The 18,357-nt window shown below is 42.2% G+C and overlaps 3 protein-coding genes across 3 annotated transcripts; all 3 read left to right on the top strand.

The window, feature by feature from the left end:
• Window positions 1-733: 733 nt before the first annotated feature.
• On the top strand, window positions 734-4,589 carry LOC104426454 (amino acid transporter AVT1D). Its single transcript, XM_010039518.3, has 11 exons — window positions 734-1,222; window positions 1,748-2,004; window positions 2,126-2,340; window positions 2,476-2,499; window positions 2,596-2,776; window positions 2,878-3,097; window positions 3,180-3,315; window positions 3,452-3,617; window positions 3,755-3,798; window positions 3,893-3,955; window positions 4,050-4,589. The coding sequence occupies exons 1-11, from the start codon at window positions 1,020-1,022 to the stop codon at window positions 4,143-4,145; spliced, it is 1,605 nt and encodes a 534-aa protein (XP_010037820.2). The 5' UTR covers window positions 734-1,019; the 3' UTR covers window positions 4,146-4,589.
• A 3,285-nt stretch (window positions 4,590-7,874) lies between these two features.
• Window positions 7,875-9,797, top strand: LOC104427889 (aspartic proteinase PCS1). Its single transcript, XM_010040900.3, is given in 3 exon segments — window positions 7,875-8,369; window positions 8,372-9,118; window positions 9,212-9,797. Coding segments are annotated over 3 exon segments (1,320 nt in total). The 5' UTR covers window positions 7,875-8,185; the 3' UTR covers window positions 9,601-9,797.
• Window positions 9,798-15,138: 5,341 nt separating this feature from the next.
• LOC104426455 (laccase-17) lies at window positions 15,139-17,972 on the top strand. Its single transcript, XM_010039519.3, has 6 exons — window positions 15,139-15,391; window positions 15,471-15,622; window positions 15,874-16,118; window positions 16,236-16,364; window positions 16,547-17,512; window positions 17,668-17,972. The coding sequence occupies exons 1-6, from the start codon at window positions 15,245-15,247 to the stop codon at window positions 17,796-17,798; spliced, it is 1,770 nt and encodes a 589-aa protein (XP_010037821.2). The 5' UTR covers window positions 15,139-15,244; the 3' UTR covers window positions 17,799-17,972.
• Window positions 17,973-18,357: the final 385 nt, after the last annotated feature.

The raw sequence follows: 18,357 nt of genomic DNA, 5'->3' as shown, positions 1-18,357 counted from the left end.
GTGAGAACTCACACTCCTTAAAGAATGAAGGAGAAGAAGAGCGAAAGTGAAGGGAGTAAGAGAGAGAATGTGTGTTAGAGAGATATGCTAGGGAGTTCCAAAAAAATATGACAAAGTGGGACCCATCCGTCAGACATGACGATTAGTGAATGGGCCGGCCCCATGATGGCTTAAAGGGTTCCACCTACCTAATATTTTTCATCAACTCTTATCAAAATAAAAGATAAAGCATTAAATAACAATAATAAAAAGAAATGGAGAATTATAAAATAAATGAAATTGAAGAATATCAAAAGAAGATGATTTTGAAGATTTCGCCTTTGACTCTCTACAAATAGAAAGGAGAAAATGGAGGAGAGAAAAGTAGCCATTTTAAGGTCAAGAAAATTCTACACAAATATAATGAAATTCTACGTAAACCTACGGAAAATTTGATTAGATAAATAATTTTTTAATGATATTTTCTTCTTCTTTTTTTGGCATACTATTACTTACGTTTCTTTTGTGAAAATACACATCGGTACCAACATTTTATAACAATATAACAAATATAGCCTTTAACATATACAATGCACGGGCATCATTCATATCATCATTGACATCTCTTCCTTTGGAAAGGAGAAATTTGCAGGACAAGCGTTCCCCGTTCCACCCCTGCCTTTCGCAAAAGGAAAATAAGATCGACCGCCATCAGCAGCAATAGTCTCTGCATACCTTAGGGAGACGTTGCTTCCTTTGGAAACAGCATGACGACAGAAACCTGTCCGGAACGAATGCTAATTTATCCTGATCATCACAGAGAGAGAGAGAGAGAGAGAAGCTGTCACCTTCCCCATTGTTTCGGGGTCAATGCCAACGCTGAAAATCGCCTCCTTCATTTGTCAGGATTCCGTTGCCTTTTTCAGCATCAAGCAAAAGAAGGAACAAATCTACCCTTCAACGTCATCTTGTGTTCCACCTTTGATCCGCGAGAAGACAAAAAGTTAGCATCGATCTGAGGATTTGCATCGGCTGCGATAATGAAACTCGATGAGGATCTAGGACATGACCGGCAGGACGAGTTCCAGACGGATGACGAAGAAAACCAAGCCGAGTGTAACTGTGATTATGATGACGATGACGACGATGACATTAGCCGATCCGAAGATCTCTCGCCCACCTTGCAAAACTCGTCGGATAATTGCATGGACATCAATACTCCGCCCTGGCCTCAGAGCTACAGGTTCATTCCCTTTTCCCGTCTCCGTGGCTTGTCACCGTTCACATGGTAGCATATGTTTAGGATTGTTAAATTTTGAGAGTTTCCGTCGTTTCCTTTCTCTAGAGTATATCCATGCAAGAACCGGCAGATTGATATGAACGGGCTATCACATATCGTGTACAATATGTTTCTTGAGGGTCGCATTGTTCTAATATGTCCCATGTTTTCAAAGAAAAAGAAACAGATAAATTAATGTCTAAAGCCGAGACCTTCAAACTAAGATTCTTCGATACCTTGTATAGAACATTTAATTGATTTAAAATTGCAAGAAGTTCTTTCCTGGAGGATTTTCTGATCAGAGTCGGATTGAATTTGTGCTGCTGATATATCTTGTCATTTCATCAGTGCTTGATCTGTTAGCGACATGAATGGTGACTAATACTAAATCAAGGGGACCACATTGATTTTGGCAAAGCAAACAATCCGAGATTGCTTTATTCTGTTTTTCTTGCCTCAGAGCTTGACCTGAATTTGCTTACATTGCAGGCAGTCTATGGACATGTTCACCAGCGTTACCCCTCCTTCGATAAGTTTTTTAACAGGCTCTAGCTTGACACAGAGAAGACTGCCACCATCCACCTCAGAATCCTCCTTGCACAAACCGCTTATTCCATCAACGAATTTCGACAAGGAAGTACTTCCGCTAAAGACTCCTTCGGTCGCATCTTTGAACAATATAATTTCTGTGCCTGAGCTGCCGCCTCCAAGAGAACAGTGTTCGCTTGCTCAAGCCGCACTAAATGGTAAAACATCCAAAAAACAATCAGGAATTCCGAAACGCTTGAATTATAGGAGTTTTTGCAATTTATAGCAGAGAGACACTTGTGAAGATGCTTATGGTTTTGTTTCTTCTTCATGTACCAGGAATAAATGTGATTTGTGGCTTAGGAACTCTAGCCGTTCCATATGCAGTCCATGAAGGAGGGTGGTTAAGTCTGCTACTGCTTCTTCTCTTCTGTATTATCTCCTTCTACACTGCAATGTTATTGAAACGGTGTTTAGAAGTTTCTCCGGGACTCAAGACTTACCTCGACATTGGACAGGCCGCCTTTGGCATATCAGGTCGCCTAGTAATAGCTGTGAGTACAGAAACCAACAATGACACCCCGCTGGTTTTCACTTTAGTTTTGAATATTTTCAATTTTGCATGACCGTTCGCACAAAGTAACTGGGACTGAAAGAAGTACTGACATGTAGGTTTTGCTCCAATGCAGATAATACTCTACATGGAACTATATGTAAGTCATATAGATTCAATCTAATCCCTACTTTTTCCGATTAGGTGTCGTTTTTTATCCTTATTCAACCACACGCAATCATTTCTTCTTTTATAGGCTTCTTGCATAGAGTATACGATCATGATGAGCGATAACTTGGCTACAATGTTCCCAAAAACCCACATGTACATCGGAGGCATATATTTGACGTCACATCAATTCTTTGCCATCACGGCAACTCTTGTCGTTCTCCCAACCGTTTGGCTGCGGAACCTTGGCTTGCTTTCTTACCTTTCAGGTTTGCAATTCTCATCTCAGTAATTAGTGTTCCTGAATTACCCTCTACTTTGATGCTCACTTGTTGAAGACCTGCTAATCCAAAAAGTGGCTACGTTTCAGCTGGAGGAGTTATCGCATCGATATTGGTGGTGATTTGCTTGTTATGGTTAGGTGTAGTGGATCAAGTGGGGTTCCACCCCAGAGGGACCATCATAAATCTTGCGAACCTACCATTCACGCTAGGAATATACGGTTTCTGCTACGCAGGACATTCGGTCTTACCAAATATATACTCCTCCATGAAGGAGCCATCAAAATTTCCATGGGTTTTAGTGGCAACGTACTTCACTTAATCTGTCATTCAGTCGTTTTTATCAATACTTTCGACCTGTGAGTTATGTTCTTTCTTACAATTTATGCAGCATGGGTTTTTCTTCTCTCATTTACATTGGTGTATCCGTATGTGGATTTCTGATGTTCGGGGACAATATCAAATCTCAGTTCACCTTAAACATGCCCCAACAGTATATGGCAACGAAAGTAGCGATTTGGACGGCGGTGAGTTCAGGAATCCTTCAATGAAAAAGGTCCTCCTGCAAATGCACAAGCTAGGAACAACAGGACAACAGCGTTGAGATAGTATAAAATTAAAATAGTTATCTTAGTTTCTTTCAAAATTTTCTTTCTTTTGCAGGTTGTGAACCCAATGACAAAGTATGCTTTGACAATTATGCCGGTGGCATTGAGTTTGGAGGAACTCTTGCCCTCATCACATCGTAAATCGCATGGCATGGCATTGATCATCAGGAGTGTCCTAGTAATGTCGATCTTGATCGTAGCACTGGCAGTCCCATTCTTTGGTAGGAACTTCATTACTCTTGATGCGCATATCATTTTCCTCCTCTTCTTGCGTCTGCTCATTTGTTTGACCGAATATAAACCAAGGAAGTAGCAAATTTAACTTGACAAACTATAAGAAGTTCCGCTGTTGCTGCAGGTCTTGTGATGGCCCTGATGGGATCTCTTCTTGCAATGTTAGTGGTGAGTTGACCCTCCTTCCTGCAATATGAATCGCAATTTACACAAAAATGAGTTTTGAGGAACTGAAGATGTGCTTGTTGATCTCTGAAAACAGGCAATCATCTTCCCATGCGTGTGTTATCTCAAAATTTGGAAGGGTAGACTGACCAAGTTGGAGGTAATAGCCCTGCTCTTCCCAAAATTTCATCAACTTCCCTTCTGAATGAAGCAGCAAAATTATTGTCGATGAGATTGTAAATTCTTCCATGCAGATTGCAGCTTGCGGATCCATCATAACTTTTGGGATCTTTTGCTCTGGTATTGGCACATACTCAGCGTTCACAAATCTGATGGACAAAATGGTCTAATTTGAAGGGCTTGGCATGGTTTATCAGTAGTTCAATTTGGAAGACTTGATGGCGTACCTAAGCATTATTAGCTTGGCATTGGATGGCTCTGAGTAAAGAAAGAAGGCAGTGGCTGGAAATTCAGGACGAGTTAAGAATGACTACATGAGAGAAGTGTTCAGCAAGATTCAGGTGAAAGATCCAAGATATACTTGTACTGATGAAAAATGCGCATAAACCATCAGTTTGACTCAACTTTCTGTTTTAAAAAACTGAGGGTTAGGCACACAATAAAAGACAGAGCTAGGTCTCCACTTGTGTGGATCTGTGGCTGTAAGCATCCGTTTAATGAATAATGGATGATGCTAGGAATAGTTGTGGTCATATTGCGAGTGTTAGTTTGTATCAAGTAGCTTAAAGTAAAATCTTATGCTGAAGGGGAAGAAAAGATCCTGTTGAATCTTCCACATGGTGAAGCTGAATTACTTGGATCGAAACTCCTTTACCTGACAAATTGGGTATCTCAAATCTCAACTTTAAGCCAGTGTCGATCAAGTAGGTGCCACATCACTATACCTGAACTGAAGTAGGAATTAATCAGAATTTGTATAAGGTGGTTTCTGTCATGAACACAATGATACTGAAGAATTAGAGACTTCTTTCTTGACTTGAGGTCAAGAATCCAAAAGTTGGCAGAGAGAAGAGTTTGATGAACACTAAAAAATAATTTAAATAACAAAGTTAATGTGATTATCTTCTTAAAATCTTCATTCTTAGGAACTGGTGTGCATATAACCATTTTTCCTTTATAGTAAGTTTTCTATAGTAATTCTTTGGCTATCGCTGTATAATTTTACATCTATACCAAATATCAAGCAGCTATAAAATTGCAGCACGGACAAGGAAACTGAAAAAGCAGTAGAAGCAAACCCAATTATTGCAGCAACACTGTGTCCTCCTCCCTAAACCATGTTCTCCATTTGGCTCATAATTCCTTCTTAGCAGTAGATGTACTCAGCCTTATCTCCTTAATGTAAGTAGCCATTTGAACTGCTACTGAAAAAGGAGTATTTCCAATCATTCCAACAGCAATGGAGGGACAAGGACCGAAATGCAAGACAGTGTTTCCTTCCAAATGCAGTAAGTGGCTCTAACCCAAGCCATTTTCAGAATTCTTTTATAACAGGAATTGCCTTTTAAGGATTGCATAGCCAAGTATACTCAGAGTTCGAATCCACTGTAGCCTTTTGCACACCACAAAGATCGAGCAGCGATGATTGCACAGCCATAGAGAAGGACCATTTTCAAAAATAGACGATCCCCTGTTTCAGAAGTCGAGCCACATAGTAGGCAAGTATCTGGACCATCATCACGCTGCCGACTTGTTTCATCTCTTGTGAGCAGCCTATCCAAAAGGGATTTCTAGCCTATGCCAAGGCACCTCAGCATTCCTACTTTTTAGCAACCGCCAATCATTTGCATAAGTAAATTGTCAACCTTTAAGAACCAGAGCGGAGTCTATTATACCCGCCACATCAGTCAGAGAAAGGTTGAACTGAGCCGCGTAAAATGGTTTGAGTCTCCACCAAATCCTTAGATCTTGAAGGTGGCCACACCCAACGACTCCCTTGCATAACCTCAGCCACTCTGACATGTAGATCTCGGGCAGAATCATAAACAACCCTGCAACAATAAGCCTGACCTAAAACACCCGAGGGATGCCGATTGTCATATGCTGGAGGGAAGTAAAATGCGCATCACCAATTACACGTCGAAACCACATGAACAGTTTTGTTACTGTAAAAACAAAAACAAACACGTACGTTCAAGCTTTGACTCATATGATTAGGTCACATCAGTGCTAGAATGGGACATATGTCCAACAGCATCGTAGTAAACCACAAAGCCAATCACGATCTCTTTCTGTTAAATGATTCGACACCGCATGTGCAGGTTTCCAACATAAGTGTTTCGTGGGAGGGACACTCGTCGTTCTGGTTAGCAGGTTGGGCTCAACATTCTTAATGCATAGAGAGAACAGTAAGAGAAATGGTCCGGCTTGAATTCTATTCGATATCACATTCACAGTTCTGCCTTGCGTGTGAGTGGCGTTGTGCAGCAACCAGCAACCGAGAGGAGAATTCTGCTTGCTTTATGGCTTTTTAACCTCCGTTTTAAGCTTCTTCATTCGCCCACCTGAAAGGCCTTGATAAATTAACTAGAGTAATAATTATGCGGAATCCGTTCCTTAGGGCTTTTTTCTTTTTTCTTTTTTTGGTCGGTGTTCTTTAGTGCTTCAAATGTGGAGACTTGATTCATTATAGTCCGAATACTTGCAGATTTACATCGATGACACGTGGCTTTACTTGCATTAATCCACATTTTGGTCAGTAATTTATTTCTTTGATCTTGGCTAAGCATGATCACTTGATCTGTTCAACAAATAAAATTGTAAAAGGTAACTCATATTTGGTAAGTTTTTTCAAATTCAACTTTTTTTAGTTCGATCCCATTTTATATTTATATTATAAGCCATTATACATGCTATGTGTTGTATATAGGTCATGACACCTTTCTTTCCCACTCACACATCCTCACCTCAATCCCGAAGATGTGAGGATCCAACTCTCCACCTTCCCTTTCCAAGTGGTCACTGGGGCAACTCCCAGTGGCTCAAGTTCAACTTGACTTGCACTATTTGCAAGGCCTATCTCTTCTTATGTGATAGGACAACAGTGCCTAGCTGGCATAATTAGGAACTCACGCTTCAACCTGAGTCATGGCAGCCCAACATGACATCCCATCTACAAGCTTCCAATCCCAAGTTTAGTGGTTGGGTATTAGGTCTAGGCCCTTGGGGAATTGAGTCTAGTTTATATGTGGGAATGGTAGGGTTGTGCATTTAGATCAATGGATCCCAAGTTTGAGCATCAGGGACCCTTGTTTGGGCCGTGGCGACCTAGGTTTGGATGATGGAGACCTAGGTCCAAGCCACAAGGACTTGAGTCTAGGCCACTTCGATCTTGAGTTTGGCTTTCATGACCTATTGGGCATTGAGTTCCCAAGTAAGTCAATTGGGCACTTGAATCCAAGCATGTAAGAGGACCTTGCAATGATAGAGGTCCAATTGTCTTTACTGAAATATCAACTTTTAATTTTGTAAAAGAGGATGTCATTTCAACAAATTTAGATATATATTTTCCATTAACTCATTTTCTCAATTATCAATAATTAACTTTTTGTGAAACTAATGGAACGTAAATAGCGATTTTGATGGGAATAACATGCCTCAAGTATGCTGCCACATTTTGTCAAGTTATTTTCTTTTGTCCATCACCACATAGGCAATCTATGAGGATATGTGTTTTACAAAAAACTCAAAATTTTGAAGAGCATTTTTTGAAAAGAGATTCATTATATCACTACAAAAAATGAATGGATAAAAAATATTTTGATTATTCATGAAAATAGTAAACTTTAAATTGTTATCCATAAAAAATAAAAATAACCTTTATCAATCTAACTTTTCTAATCACTGTGACCAATCCCCTCGTCAATATGGGAGGCTCTCCCCACACGGACGACTTCCCCGCATCGGGAACCATTTAAAATCTCACCCGACAACTGCCCAACACGACAAAGAGCTTTTAAATGCATGGGCACCAAACACGCCCCTCACTCAGACGACGTCATTTCGCTCTGCTCACTTCGATAAAATATACATTATTACATCGTTAGATCCCACTCCCCTCTCCCTCTCCCTCCTCCTCCTCGAGATGTCAAACTCCATTTAATATCTCTTTCCTCTACCACGAAAGGACCAAAGCAAAAGAAGCTTTCCCGTTTCATCCAGCCAGGCTCGGACCAAGTTTCCTTTCATTCGTAGCGATTTCGCTTCGCTATGAGTTTCGCTCAGATCCGTCACAGTGCCTGTCCCCGCATCCCCCAACACCCACGTTCCCCACCTCTCCAAAGTCCAAACCCCTCAAATCACTTTCACTTCTCCTTCTTCACATGTTCTTCTCCTCGTCTGTGACGGCGTCGATCTCTCCGAAGCGACGATGACGGAGCAGCGCCTCTTTCTCCTCCTCCTCTTCTTCTTCTTCTTCTTCGCCGTTCGGGCTCAGTCGCAGGCCCTGATCCTGCCCCTCCAGGCCCAGGAAGTCCCGTCCGGGTCCGTCCCCAGGCCCCCCAACAAGCTCGCCTTCCGCCACAACATCAGCCTCACCGTCTCCCTCACCGTGGGCACCCGCCCCAGAACGTCTCCATGGTCATCGACACCGGCAGCGAGCTCTCCTGGCTCCACTGCAACCGCACCCCCGACTTCCCGCTCTCCTTCGACCCGACCCGCTCCGCCTCCTACGCCCCCATCCCCTGCTCCTCCCCGACCTGCACCGCCCGCACCCGCGACTTCCCCATCCCCGCCTCCTGCGACGCCGGCAACCTCTGCCACGCCACGCTCTCCTACGCCGACGCCTCCTCCAGCGAGGGCAACCTGGCCGCCGACACGTTCTACGTCGGGTCGGGCCGGATCCCGGGCATGGTGTTTGGGTGCATGGGCTCCGCCTCCAGCTCCAACCCGGAGGAGGACGCCCGCAACACCGGGCTCATGGGCATGAACCTCGGGTCGCTCTCCTTCGTCTCCCAGATGGGCTTCCCCAAGTTCTCCTACTGCATCTCCGGGTCGGACTTCTCGGGCATCCTGCTGCTCGGCGACGGCGGCGGCGACGCCAACCTCTCGTCCTGGCTCGCGCCCCTGAACTACACCCCGATGGTCCGGTTGTCGACCCGGCTGCCCTACTTCGACAGGGCGGCGTACACGGTCCATCTCGAGGGGATCCGGGTGTCGGACGTGATGCTCCCGCTGCCCGCGTCCGCCTTCCTGCCCGATCACACGGGGGCGGGTCAGACCATGGTCGACTCGGGCACCCAGTTCACCTTCCTTCTCGGGCCGGTTTATGACGCCTTGAGATCCGAGTTTCTAAAGCAAACTGGTGAGTGAAAACACTGCCCAAGCTCGTTGCCAAAGCAATCATAGCGACGACAACATAAAAACCGAGTTGCCATAACGGTTCTTTTCCAAACAGGAGGCGTCTTGCAGCAATTGAATGATCCGAATTTCGTGTTCCAGGGAGCTATGGATCTCTGTTACCGGGTCCCGCTGAGTCGGCGGGACTTGCCGTCCTTGCCGTCGGTGAGCCTGGTGTTCCGGGGTGCGGAGATGACCATACCGGGCGACCGGGCGCTGTACCGCGTCCCGGGCCAAGTGAGGGGGAGCGACGCGGTGCATTGCCTGACCTTCGGGAATGCCGACTTGCTGGGGGTGGAGGCATTCGTGATCGGCCACCACCATCAGCAGAACGTGTGGATGGAGTTCGATCTCCAGAAATCCAGGATCGGTCTCGCGCACGTACGGTGCGATCTGGTCGGTCAGAGACTCGGTCTCGGCCTGCAGGGTAAACTTCGACGCGGCTGATCGGAGCCAACAACGACACTCTCGGTAAATCTATGTGTACATGCAAAGTTTCATGTAAGTTTTGTAGAAGTATTATCTATTAGGCTTGCTGTAACTCCCGACTAAAGCTTTCGTTTACTTCTTACTCTTTTACCATTCTATACATGTACCAAATAGACATCGACTGAATTTAGATGCGAAAAGGGAGAGTTTAGACATGTTCGAGATTTTCGTAGCCGACAAGTGCCCATGCGACTTTACTTTTAGCTAAGGCATCCAGCTCCTCGAATTTTATTGGTTTTATGGAAATTCAATGGACTGGATTGAACGGGATGGTCTAATATTTTACATGGGTCCGGGCGTTACATGACTTCTCGCGCCGAAGAATATTGGAATGACAGGTTGCAAATGGCATTAATTGAGTCGGTGGCTTTTTCCGGACGTGCCTTTGGGGTGTTGGATCGACAACCCCCGTGGCCCTTTATGAAAAAAGGACTTGAGAGGGCATGATTGCGGGCCGAAATAGCACGTGTGGTCGGCATCTTAATGGGTACTCTAAACTTTTCTGCTGATTTTGTGTTTGCATAAGATATTTGTAAGATGCTGCCTTTCCCAAGCCTTGAAAGCATTTTTCCTAGGGCCTTGCGTTAAAACGGAAATTTTCCCCCTAGATTGTCGCGTCACGTGTGTTGGGAGCAGGCAGTTGGAGTTTCATACATTTATTTGGAGAGATTGCTGAAAAGGGAGCCTGCTCTAAACCAATCAATATATCTCTTGGATTCACATTTACTCAAAAAATTTAATCAATGAGCTATGTTAAGTCTGCTTCCCCTTAATTCGAGTATCTCTTTGTATTAACATATCTTAACTTGAATCTCCAACGCCATTTTTCATCTGGAGTCTCTTTCTCCAAACCGAAAAACATGATCTCTTTCCCTAGACTGAAATATGAATGTTACCATTGGAATCACGTTACTTCAAAACCACCTTCACCCGAGGTCTCTTTAGCTAGAGCGGTCTACTAGGAAATTCCATTAGTCACTAGATTCTTTCATTGAGATATTGACCAAATCCCGATATGTATTTGAGAAATCCAATGTTTTCACCTAAGGAGATTCCCAAAAGCAAGTCAAAGTCTATGCCCATCAACATATTTGGTTGAACTCACTTTCAATCAAAAACTTAAGCTAATGGGTTATAGGCTAATTATGATAAATATAAACCTCTCCAAACCACAACAATTATTCGATATGGATCTTTCTAATATTACTCACATGTGCATCTTACAAGTATACCAATTGAATGATATTGATTGACAAATAAAAAAAATCAATTGACAAATCTTAATTGTCAAATTATAGCAATGTATGGTATTGTCAACACCTAAAAATAGCCAAAATACATATAGGTAAATTTGAGAGAGGCGTTACCTTTATGAGAATAGATCATATTAAGCCAATTGACTAGATGTTATGGTGATTATGCCCATCAAGTTGTGTCCAGCATGAGTTGGGCTATTAGAAAGTTTGACAAGTGCAAAATTTGGCATTGACCAATAGTGATGGTGCCAACACGAAGAAAGAAAGAAAAGTGAAGGCTGTTAGGCCATAACCTGGAATGTGATGCCTTAGAATGTCACATGTGACACATATCATTTCTAACATTATCTTCGAGTTATTAATAGCATGCGGAAGTTCAACAAAATTTCATAACATCCCATGCAAGAAATTTGCATGACTTTGATTAATAAACATATGCTTTGCATAATAACACCACTAGTTAACAACTTGATATAGTATTCAAACATATAAAATACATTATATAAGCACCGGGATGAAAGTTGGGTCAACTAGCGTTGCTACACCCATACTAACCGAAAAGTTAGCATATACATTATCCAAACCACCATCCAACTTAGGGGTTGGTGGCCTCCGTCATCATCACATCCTACGATCGTTGTGTCTAGGGGGACCATTGAAACCCCTAAGAGATCCAACAAACTCCCTATTGATCCATGTGTGGAACTACACTTTGTATATACTAATGTCGATTCAAGTATAGGCATAATTTGGTATTCACAAGTGGTAGAGGGTGATCCATCCTACAAATATGAAAAAATAAATGAATGAGCCGAAATCTAGAAAATGAAATCTCTAAGTTTAAGGTAAGAGATCACCTAACAAATAACGTGAGTTCAAGGCAAGTATAAAATATCTATGTATGATAAGTGCAAAAGTAAATGCACTATATTTTCTATCATAATATATTGACGGAGACCATTAACATCATTGCATAAGATTATTCACTTAAATGCAAGCAAATGGCATAACAAATTATGATCCTTGGCTACCACTAATTAGACACGTGTGGGTATATGCATTTAGACATACACATAAACATGCATCATATTCATTATTTCATCTCGTCTTAAACACTCCCGGAGCATCTTGACATGCGACGTATCTCCACTGAGGTGTCCTAAACACTCTCCGGGCATCTCAAGTCCAAGGCATCCGAACACATGGGCATTTTGACTCTCAAGGCATCCCGAGCACTCCTAGGCATCTCGACTCCTAAAACATCCCAAATACTCTTGGGGCTTGCCAACTCTAAGGCACTGCAACTAATATGTGGGCAATGAAAATAATTCATATAATACTTTCCATATATAATCACATAGCACAATACACTTAATAGTATAATAATAATATGATCACCCTTACATTAACAACGAAACAACACTCATTTCAATAATTGATGTTCAATACATAAAATTTTCTTCATGCAAATTATTTCCAACATACATTTACCTTGCCTTTTCAATGATCACATAATGACATGCTTACATCCTTTCATTTCTCATGCAAGCAATAGTAGTACATTTAGAGATCAGCAATGGGGTAGTATTGGCTAGTGGGTAAAATAAGCAAATAAGTATAATAGACAAGTGGGTATAATTGGCAAATGGGTATAATCAACAAGTTAATGTACTTGACAAATGGTATAATCGACAAGTGAGTATACTTGGCAAATGAGTATAATCAACAAGTGGGTATACTCGCCGAGTTAATATAATTGGCTTGCTAAGTTGGTATAATCAACAAGTGGATATACTCAACCAATGAGTATAATCAACATCCGGGTATTATCAACAAGTGAGCATACTCGGCAAGTGGGTATAATCAGTAAGTGGGTATACTTGGCAAGTGAGTATAATTAGCAAATGTTTGACAGGACATGCGCATATATATATACACACACGTGTAAGTGGGTAGAAACAACAAGTGAGCATAATCAGTGGATGGGTATAATCGGCAAGTGAGTTAAAATACACAAAATAACATTTTCAAACCCAATTTAGTCATTTTCACATCTAACATTTTACCACATCTCAAAGAAATCAATCAAACACCTTTTCGACATATAAGAACTCATCAAAATAAATCAAATCATCACAATATCTCAACATACCACTACCGATGCTTGCTCATATTTATCATTAAATTCAACTAAAACTAAAATGAACAAATATCAACCAACCGAGTCAATAATACTAAGTAGATCAATCTAACTTAGCCCCTACAATTTTCACTAAAAAAAAAATATTAAGCACTCTCAATCTTTTAACAAGAGAATAAAGCTTGCAAGTTCACCTTGTAAATTATTTGAAAGATAAAATTTTTAAGTTTTGACAACGTAAGAATGGAACATTTTTTTTTCCCTGGAAAAATTTCTTTAGTAATCGCCAAGATTTTAGGATTCATTTAGTAAATTAATTTACAAAGTGATATGATCTTCACTAAGTAGTCATTTAAGCTAGTAAGCCTATTTAAACACCTAACAAAATTCAATCACATTTAACCTTATTTAAGTTTTACGACCCTTAAAAGGTGTAGTATTTTTCAAATTATTTTCATTCAATGACTAAATATTAGAAATAAGATCAATCTTGCACTACTGTAGTATATCACACATATCTTAGCTAAAGAGACAAAATATTATGTGATTTTGACCATTTCAGAAATCTAACTATGATTCAAGCACCAAAAGAAAATTATTCACACGTCTGATTCCAAAATTTTTGGGACTGAGTCAGGTTGCCATTTTTTAGCCGGTTGAAAAAAGTCCACCCTTCTAACCCAAAAAAAAAAAGGAAAAAAGAAAAAAGAAGAAAAAGGTCCATCCTTACCCTATTTTTTGGGACGCGTAATCAGGTCCTGATTCATTTTGGCCGAGTCTACAGTCGTGAATTTTATCTTGCCGATTCTCCGAACCTTCTTTCTAGCTAATCAACTATTGAGAAAGGACAAGTTTTCTTGTTCCCTCATTTCTTGAACCGTTTATCAACTGTACATGTCAACCCCTCTAAAGATTTACTTGTTGCTGAGATTGATTCCCATAACGAAACGGACGGCGACATAACTTTGGTCAAAATAAATTTCATTAATCAATATGATAAGGGCACCACTGATGGGCAGCTGGAAAAGGACAAACTCATCCCCCACTCAAACAAAAGTCGACAAGGCCGGTCGCATCAACTGTCGTTGCTCTACGCATTAAGGAACAACCGACAATTACCAAGATGTACTGGCAAGTCGCAACGCCCTCCACCTCCACTTTCTGATTCTGCTAAGACTTCATCAACAAGCCTTCGTGGTTGGAGGCTGACGGCTACCACACAACCACGCTGATTTACCAATTCATTTCAATCAACCTTTTTACTTTATGTAAATCAAGCTAATCAAAAGTTCTCCTTTTTACCTTGACAAATTACCCTAAAAAGTGATTTCTGACATTTTGGGGATTGGCTTCCATGGTTTACCCATTTATCATTCCAGATTTAGGTTTTTGAACCCTCGTCCTTGAAGAACTGCATTTTCAGTGGTGAGTTAATGTAATGAGTCCTAAACTAATTGACTAGATATCAATTCAAGTAAAAAATTTTAATCCTAACTTAATCATAAACTTTTATGCAATATTCCAATATAATCCGTCAGTCAATATTAATCGGAATTGTTGACGTAGCGATGCGCCACGTAGAATGACTAACGATGGCTAAACCGCTATAGTAGCGATTTCTGACAAATATTAACTGAATGACTATATTTTCCTCATTATTCAGGTTATATTGTTTTGTTTTCATGCTATTTCCCCAATAGCAAATTTGTTCACCTGCTCCTGGAAATTCCTTACGACGACTCACCACTTATTCTAACGAATCTGATGGGTGATTCTTGATATTATTTGACCATGACATAATAAATGTCAAGGGAAAAAGAGAAAAAAATAAGAAAAGCGAAGAAATCCACCGGTCATCATTAGGACAGACACATTATACGCCGTCATAAGGGAAAATGAAATTTAACTAAACATCACTAACGTCAACCAAACTCGAAAACAAAACTTGAACTGCAGTAGCCAGATGTAGCTCTTGGTTCAGCCCCCAGAACCATCGCCTATCGGGTTGATGGTTGAAGATGTGATCTTGGTCCTAATCACCTAATCAACGAACCACCGTTTCTCATTCGCTCCCTCCGTATAAAAACCTCGAGGCTTGTCCTATCTTGGAGCATCGCATCCAAGAAACACCATCTCATCCTGTCTCAGTCTCCATCATCACTTGCGCCAAGTAACATCTGATTTCGAGGAAGACGAGGAGCGCAAAATGGGCTCCGCTACTGCTGCTGGTGCCTCGGTTTCGTCGCGAATGATTCTGATGAGAGCCGCCTTCTTCACACTGTGCGCTCTCGTGTTCTTGCCGGCTCTTGCTCAGGCGAAGCACGGAGGTGTCACCAGGCATTACAAGTTTGATGTAAGCAAAGGTTTTTCATGGATAAGTCTCTAAAGCTTTAATTAAGTTATGGTGAAGTTGATGTAAGTTTATGGTACAGATCAAGATGCAGAATGTGACGAGGTTGTGCCAGACGAAGAGCATTGTCACGGTCAATGGCCAGCTCCCGGGGCCTCGAATCATCGCTAGAGAAGGCGACCGGCTCCTAATCAAAGTCGTTAACAATGTCCAGTACAATGTCACAATCCACTGGTACGCAAAATCAGCAGCTCCATCTTTACAATTCCTCTTAATTCTTTTATTTCTTTTTTTGAGGTTTTCAATAAAGAAAGGCCACGTTAGAAAGGTAAATTGCGAGTCCATAAAATAACCACTAATATAATGAACCGGGTGAGATAAATTTTTAGCGGTTGCTGATATCTTGATCATTAGCATTGCGTTTGCGAGGTTAGTGAGTATATTATCCGATTCCACGTTTAAGGAGTTGCCTTATCCATCGACAGGCATGGAGTCCGACAACTCAGAAGCGGGTGGGCTGACGGACCGGCATACATCACGCAGTGCCCGATTCAAACCGGCCAAACCTATGTCTACAATTTCACCGTGACCGGCCAAAGAGGAACATTGTTTTGGCATGCCCACATATCATGGCTCAGGGCGACTCTGTATGGCCCGATCGTGATCCTCCCAAAGAAACACGCTTCCTACCCTTTTCCCCAGCCTTTCAAAGAAGTCCCCATTGTTTTCGGTAAGCCGATACAATAACTCGTTACTAGGGAGATTGAGAATAGATCGGATTGATCCGAGAATCGGCGATAAGTTATTTCGGTAGTTGAGTTTCGATGTTTGCTTTCGGATGTTGTAGGAGAATGGTGGAAAGCCGACACAGAAACCATCATAAGCCAGGCCTTGAAGACTGGAGGAGCGCCGAACCTCTCCGATGCCTACACCATGAATGGCTTTCCGGGGCCCCTATACAATTGCTCGGCCAAAGGTAGCACTCCTCAGAGGCGTACGCCTTAATAAAATTGTTCAAATAATCCATTTTAATTAAGAAGATAGTATAATTTAGGCAGGCTATGAGAGGTGCTTATTACTGAATTATCATGATTTTACATGCATGAGCTCCAATTATACTACAGATTAGTTATAAACTTTTTGTGACATCTTGATCAGATACGTTCAAGCTCAAAGTTAAGCCCGGAAAGACCTACCTCCTTCGCCTTATCAACGCCGTCCTCAACGATGAGCTCTTCTTCAGCATTGCGAACCACACGCTCACCATCGTAGAAACCGACGCAGTTTATGTGAAGCCCTTCAAGACCCACACAGTGCTCATAACCCCGGGACAGACCACCAACGTCCTGCTCCGTGCAAAATCCAAGGCCCCGAATGTCACATTCGTCATGGCGGCTCGGCCCTATGCCACCGGCCCCGGTGCCTTTGACAACACCACCGTCACTGGATTCCTCGAATACGCTAAGCCCTCTTCACCCTCGAAACCTAAAGCATCCAAACTCCCTATCCTCAAGCCAACCCTACCGAAGTTCAACGACACGGCATTCGCCATGAAATTCGCCCAAAAGTTACGTAGCTTAAACACTGCTCGGTTCCCAGCAAAAGTGCCCCAAACCGTGGACAAGAAGTTCTTCTTCACCGTCGGCCTAGGAGTAAACCCGTGCCCGAAAAACCAAACCTGCCAAGGTCCGAACAACACCATGTTTGCGGCCTCAATAAACAACGTCTCCTTCGTGATGCCAAGCACGGCCTTACTCCAAGCTCACTTCTTCAAGCAGTCCAATGGGGTTTACACTACTGATTTCCCCACCAAACCACCTTTCAAGTTCAACTACACGGGTACGCCACCGAGCAATATGTTGGTGACTAGCGGCACGAAGGTGGTGGTCCTGCCGTTCAACACGACCGTGGAGCTGGTGATGCAGGATACGAGCATCATCGGTGCGGAGAGCCACCCTCTTCACCTCCATGGATTCAACTTTTTCGTGGTGGGACAGGGCTTCGGGAACTTCAAGCCGAAGAGGGACCCCAAGAATTTTAATCTGGTCGACCCGGTGGAGAGGAACACGGTCGGCGTACCATCTGGTGGTTGGGTGGCCATCCGGTTTCTTGCAGATAATCCAGGTGAACATACTATTTTCCATGCACAATGCTAGTATGTAGCTCAAGAAGGTTTTATTTGCTATGGAAAGTAACGTTATAGAGATACACAACTTTTATGAACGGTGATATAAAACTCACAATCATCTCTAATGATGGAATCATGTGCGAATTTGTAGGAGTGTGGTTCATGCACTGTCACTTGGAGGTTCACACGAGCTGGGGGCTGAAGATGGCATGGGTCGTCATGGACGGAAAGGGTCGGAAGCAAAAGTTGCCGCCGCCGCCAGCCGATCTTCCCAAGTGTTGATTTTTCCAATTTCGTTTTCCCTGTCCAAGTGCAATTTTGGATTAGCTGTTGCATTGTTCTTTGATTCATTCTTTTTCTTCAAGTTCTTTTTTCTCCTTGGAGAGTCCAATGCGAGATGTAATGCTTAAACTCGAATCCCAAATCTCAACGAAGTAAAGTAGGCAACCTTCCACACTCTTCTCCTTAACTATTCCTCTTTACAATACGCCAAAAGAAGTTTTGTTATCAGAGCCAACTGGTGTCGAACCAAGGGATAGAGTCCACCTTTCTCAAAGAAATATCGGAACTCATTGTTCGATGAATCAAACAAAAGATGAGAGCTTTTGCGTCGTGCACACATGATGGAGATATTAATTTAATAATCCTCTTTTACACTAAGAGCAATAAGCGGTCGAAAGTATCTCATTTGAACCTTTGTGAATATTTCTTTTGCAACTTCTAGCCTCGTGACATGCAAGCTTATGATCAATTTGTATCTTGGACATTGCCTATATCATGTGAAGAGACTTTTGACACATTAGCATTACGGCTCAAATCCAACGTTGCGTATCATGTACGA

Source organism: Eucalyptus grandis, chromosome 6 (genome assembly GCF_016545825.1).
Source record: "Eucalyptus grandis isolate ANBG69807.140 chromosome 6, ASM1654582v1, whole genome shotgun sequence".
Taxonomy (NCBI): Eukaryota; Viridiplantae; Streptophyta; class Magnoliopsida; order Myrtales; family Myrtaceae; genus Eucalyptus; species Eucalyptus grandis.
This window is presented reverse-complemented; position numbering and strand designations above follow the sequence as displayed.

Bases quoted from the DNA above. Each gene is read 5' to 3' on its own strand.
- LOC104426454 (XM_010039518.3), top strand. From the start codon at position 1,020: ATGAAACTCGATGAGGATCTAGGACATGACCGGCAGGACGAGTTCCAG. The intron at 2,777-2,877 runs GTTTGCAATTCT...GCTACGTTTCAG, and splicing joins CTTGCTTTCTTACCTTTCAG to CTGGAGGAGTTATCGCATCG. The intron at 3,316-3,451 runs GTGAGTTCAGGA...TTTCTTTTGCAG, and splicing joins AAGTAGCGATTTGGACGGCG to GTTGTGAACCCAATGACAAA.
- LOC104426455 (XM_010039519.3), top strand. From the start codon at position 15,245: ATGGGCTCCGCTACTGCTGCTGGTGCCTCGGTTTCGTCGCGAATGATT. The intron at 16,365-16,546 runs GTAGCACTCCTC...CATCTTGATCAG, and splicing joins ATACAATTGCTCGGCCAAAG to ATACGTTCAAGCTCAAAGTT. The intron at 17,513-17,667 runs GTGAACATACTA...GCGAATTTGTAG, and splicing joins GTTTCTTGCAGATAATCCAG to GAGTGTGGTTCATGCACTGT.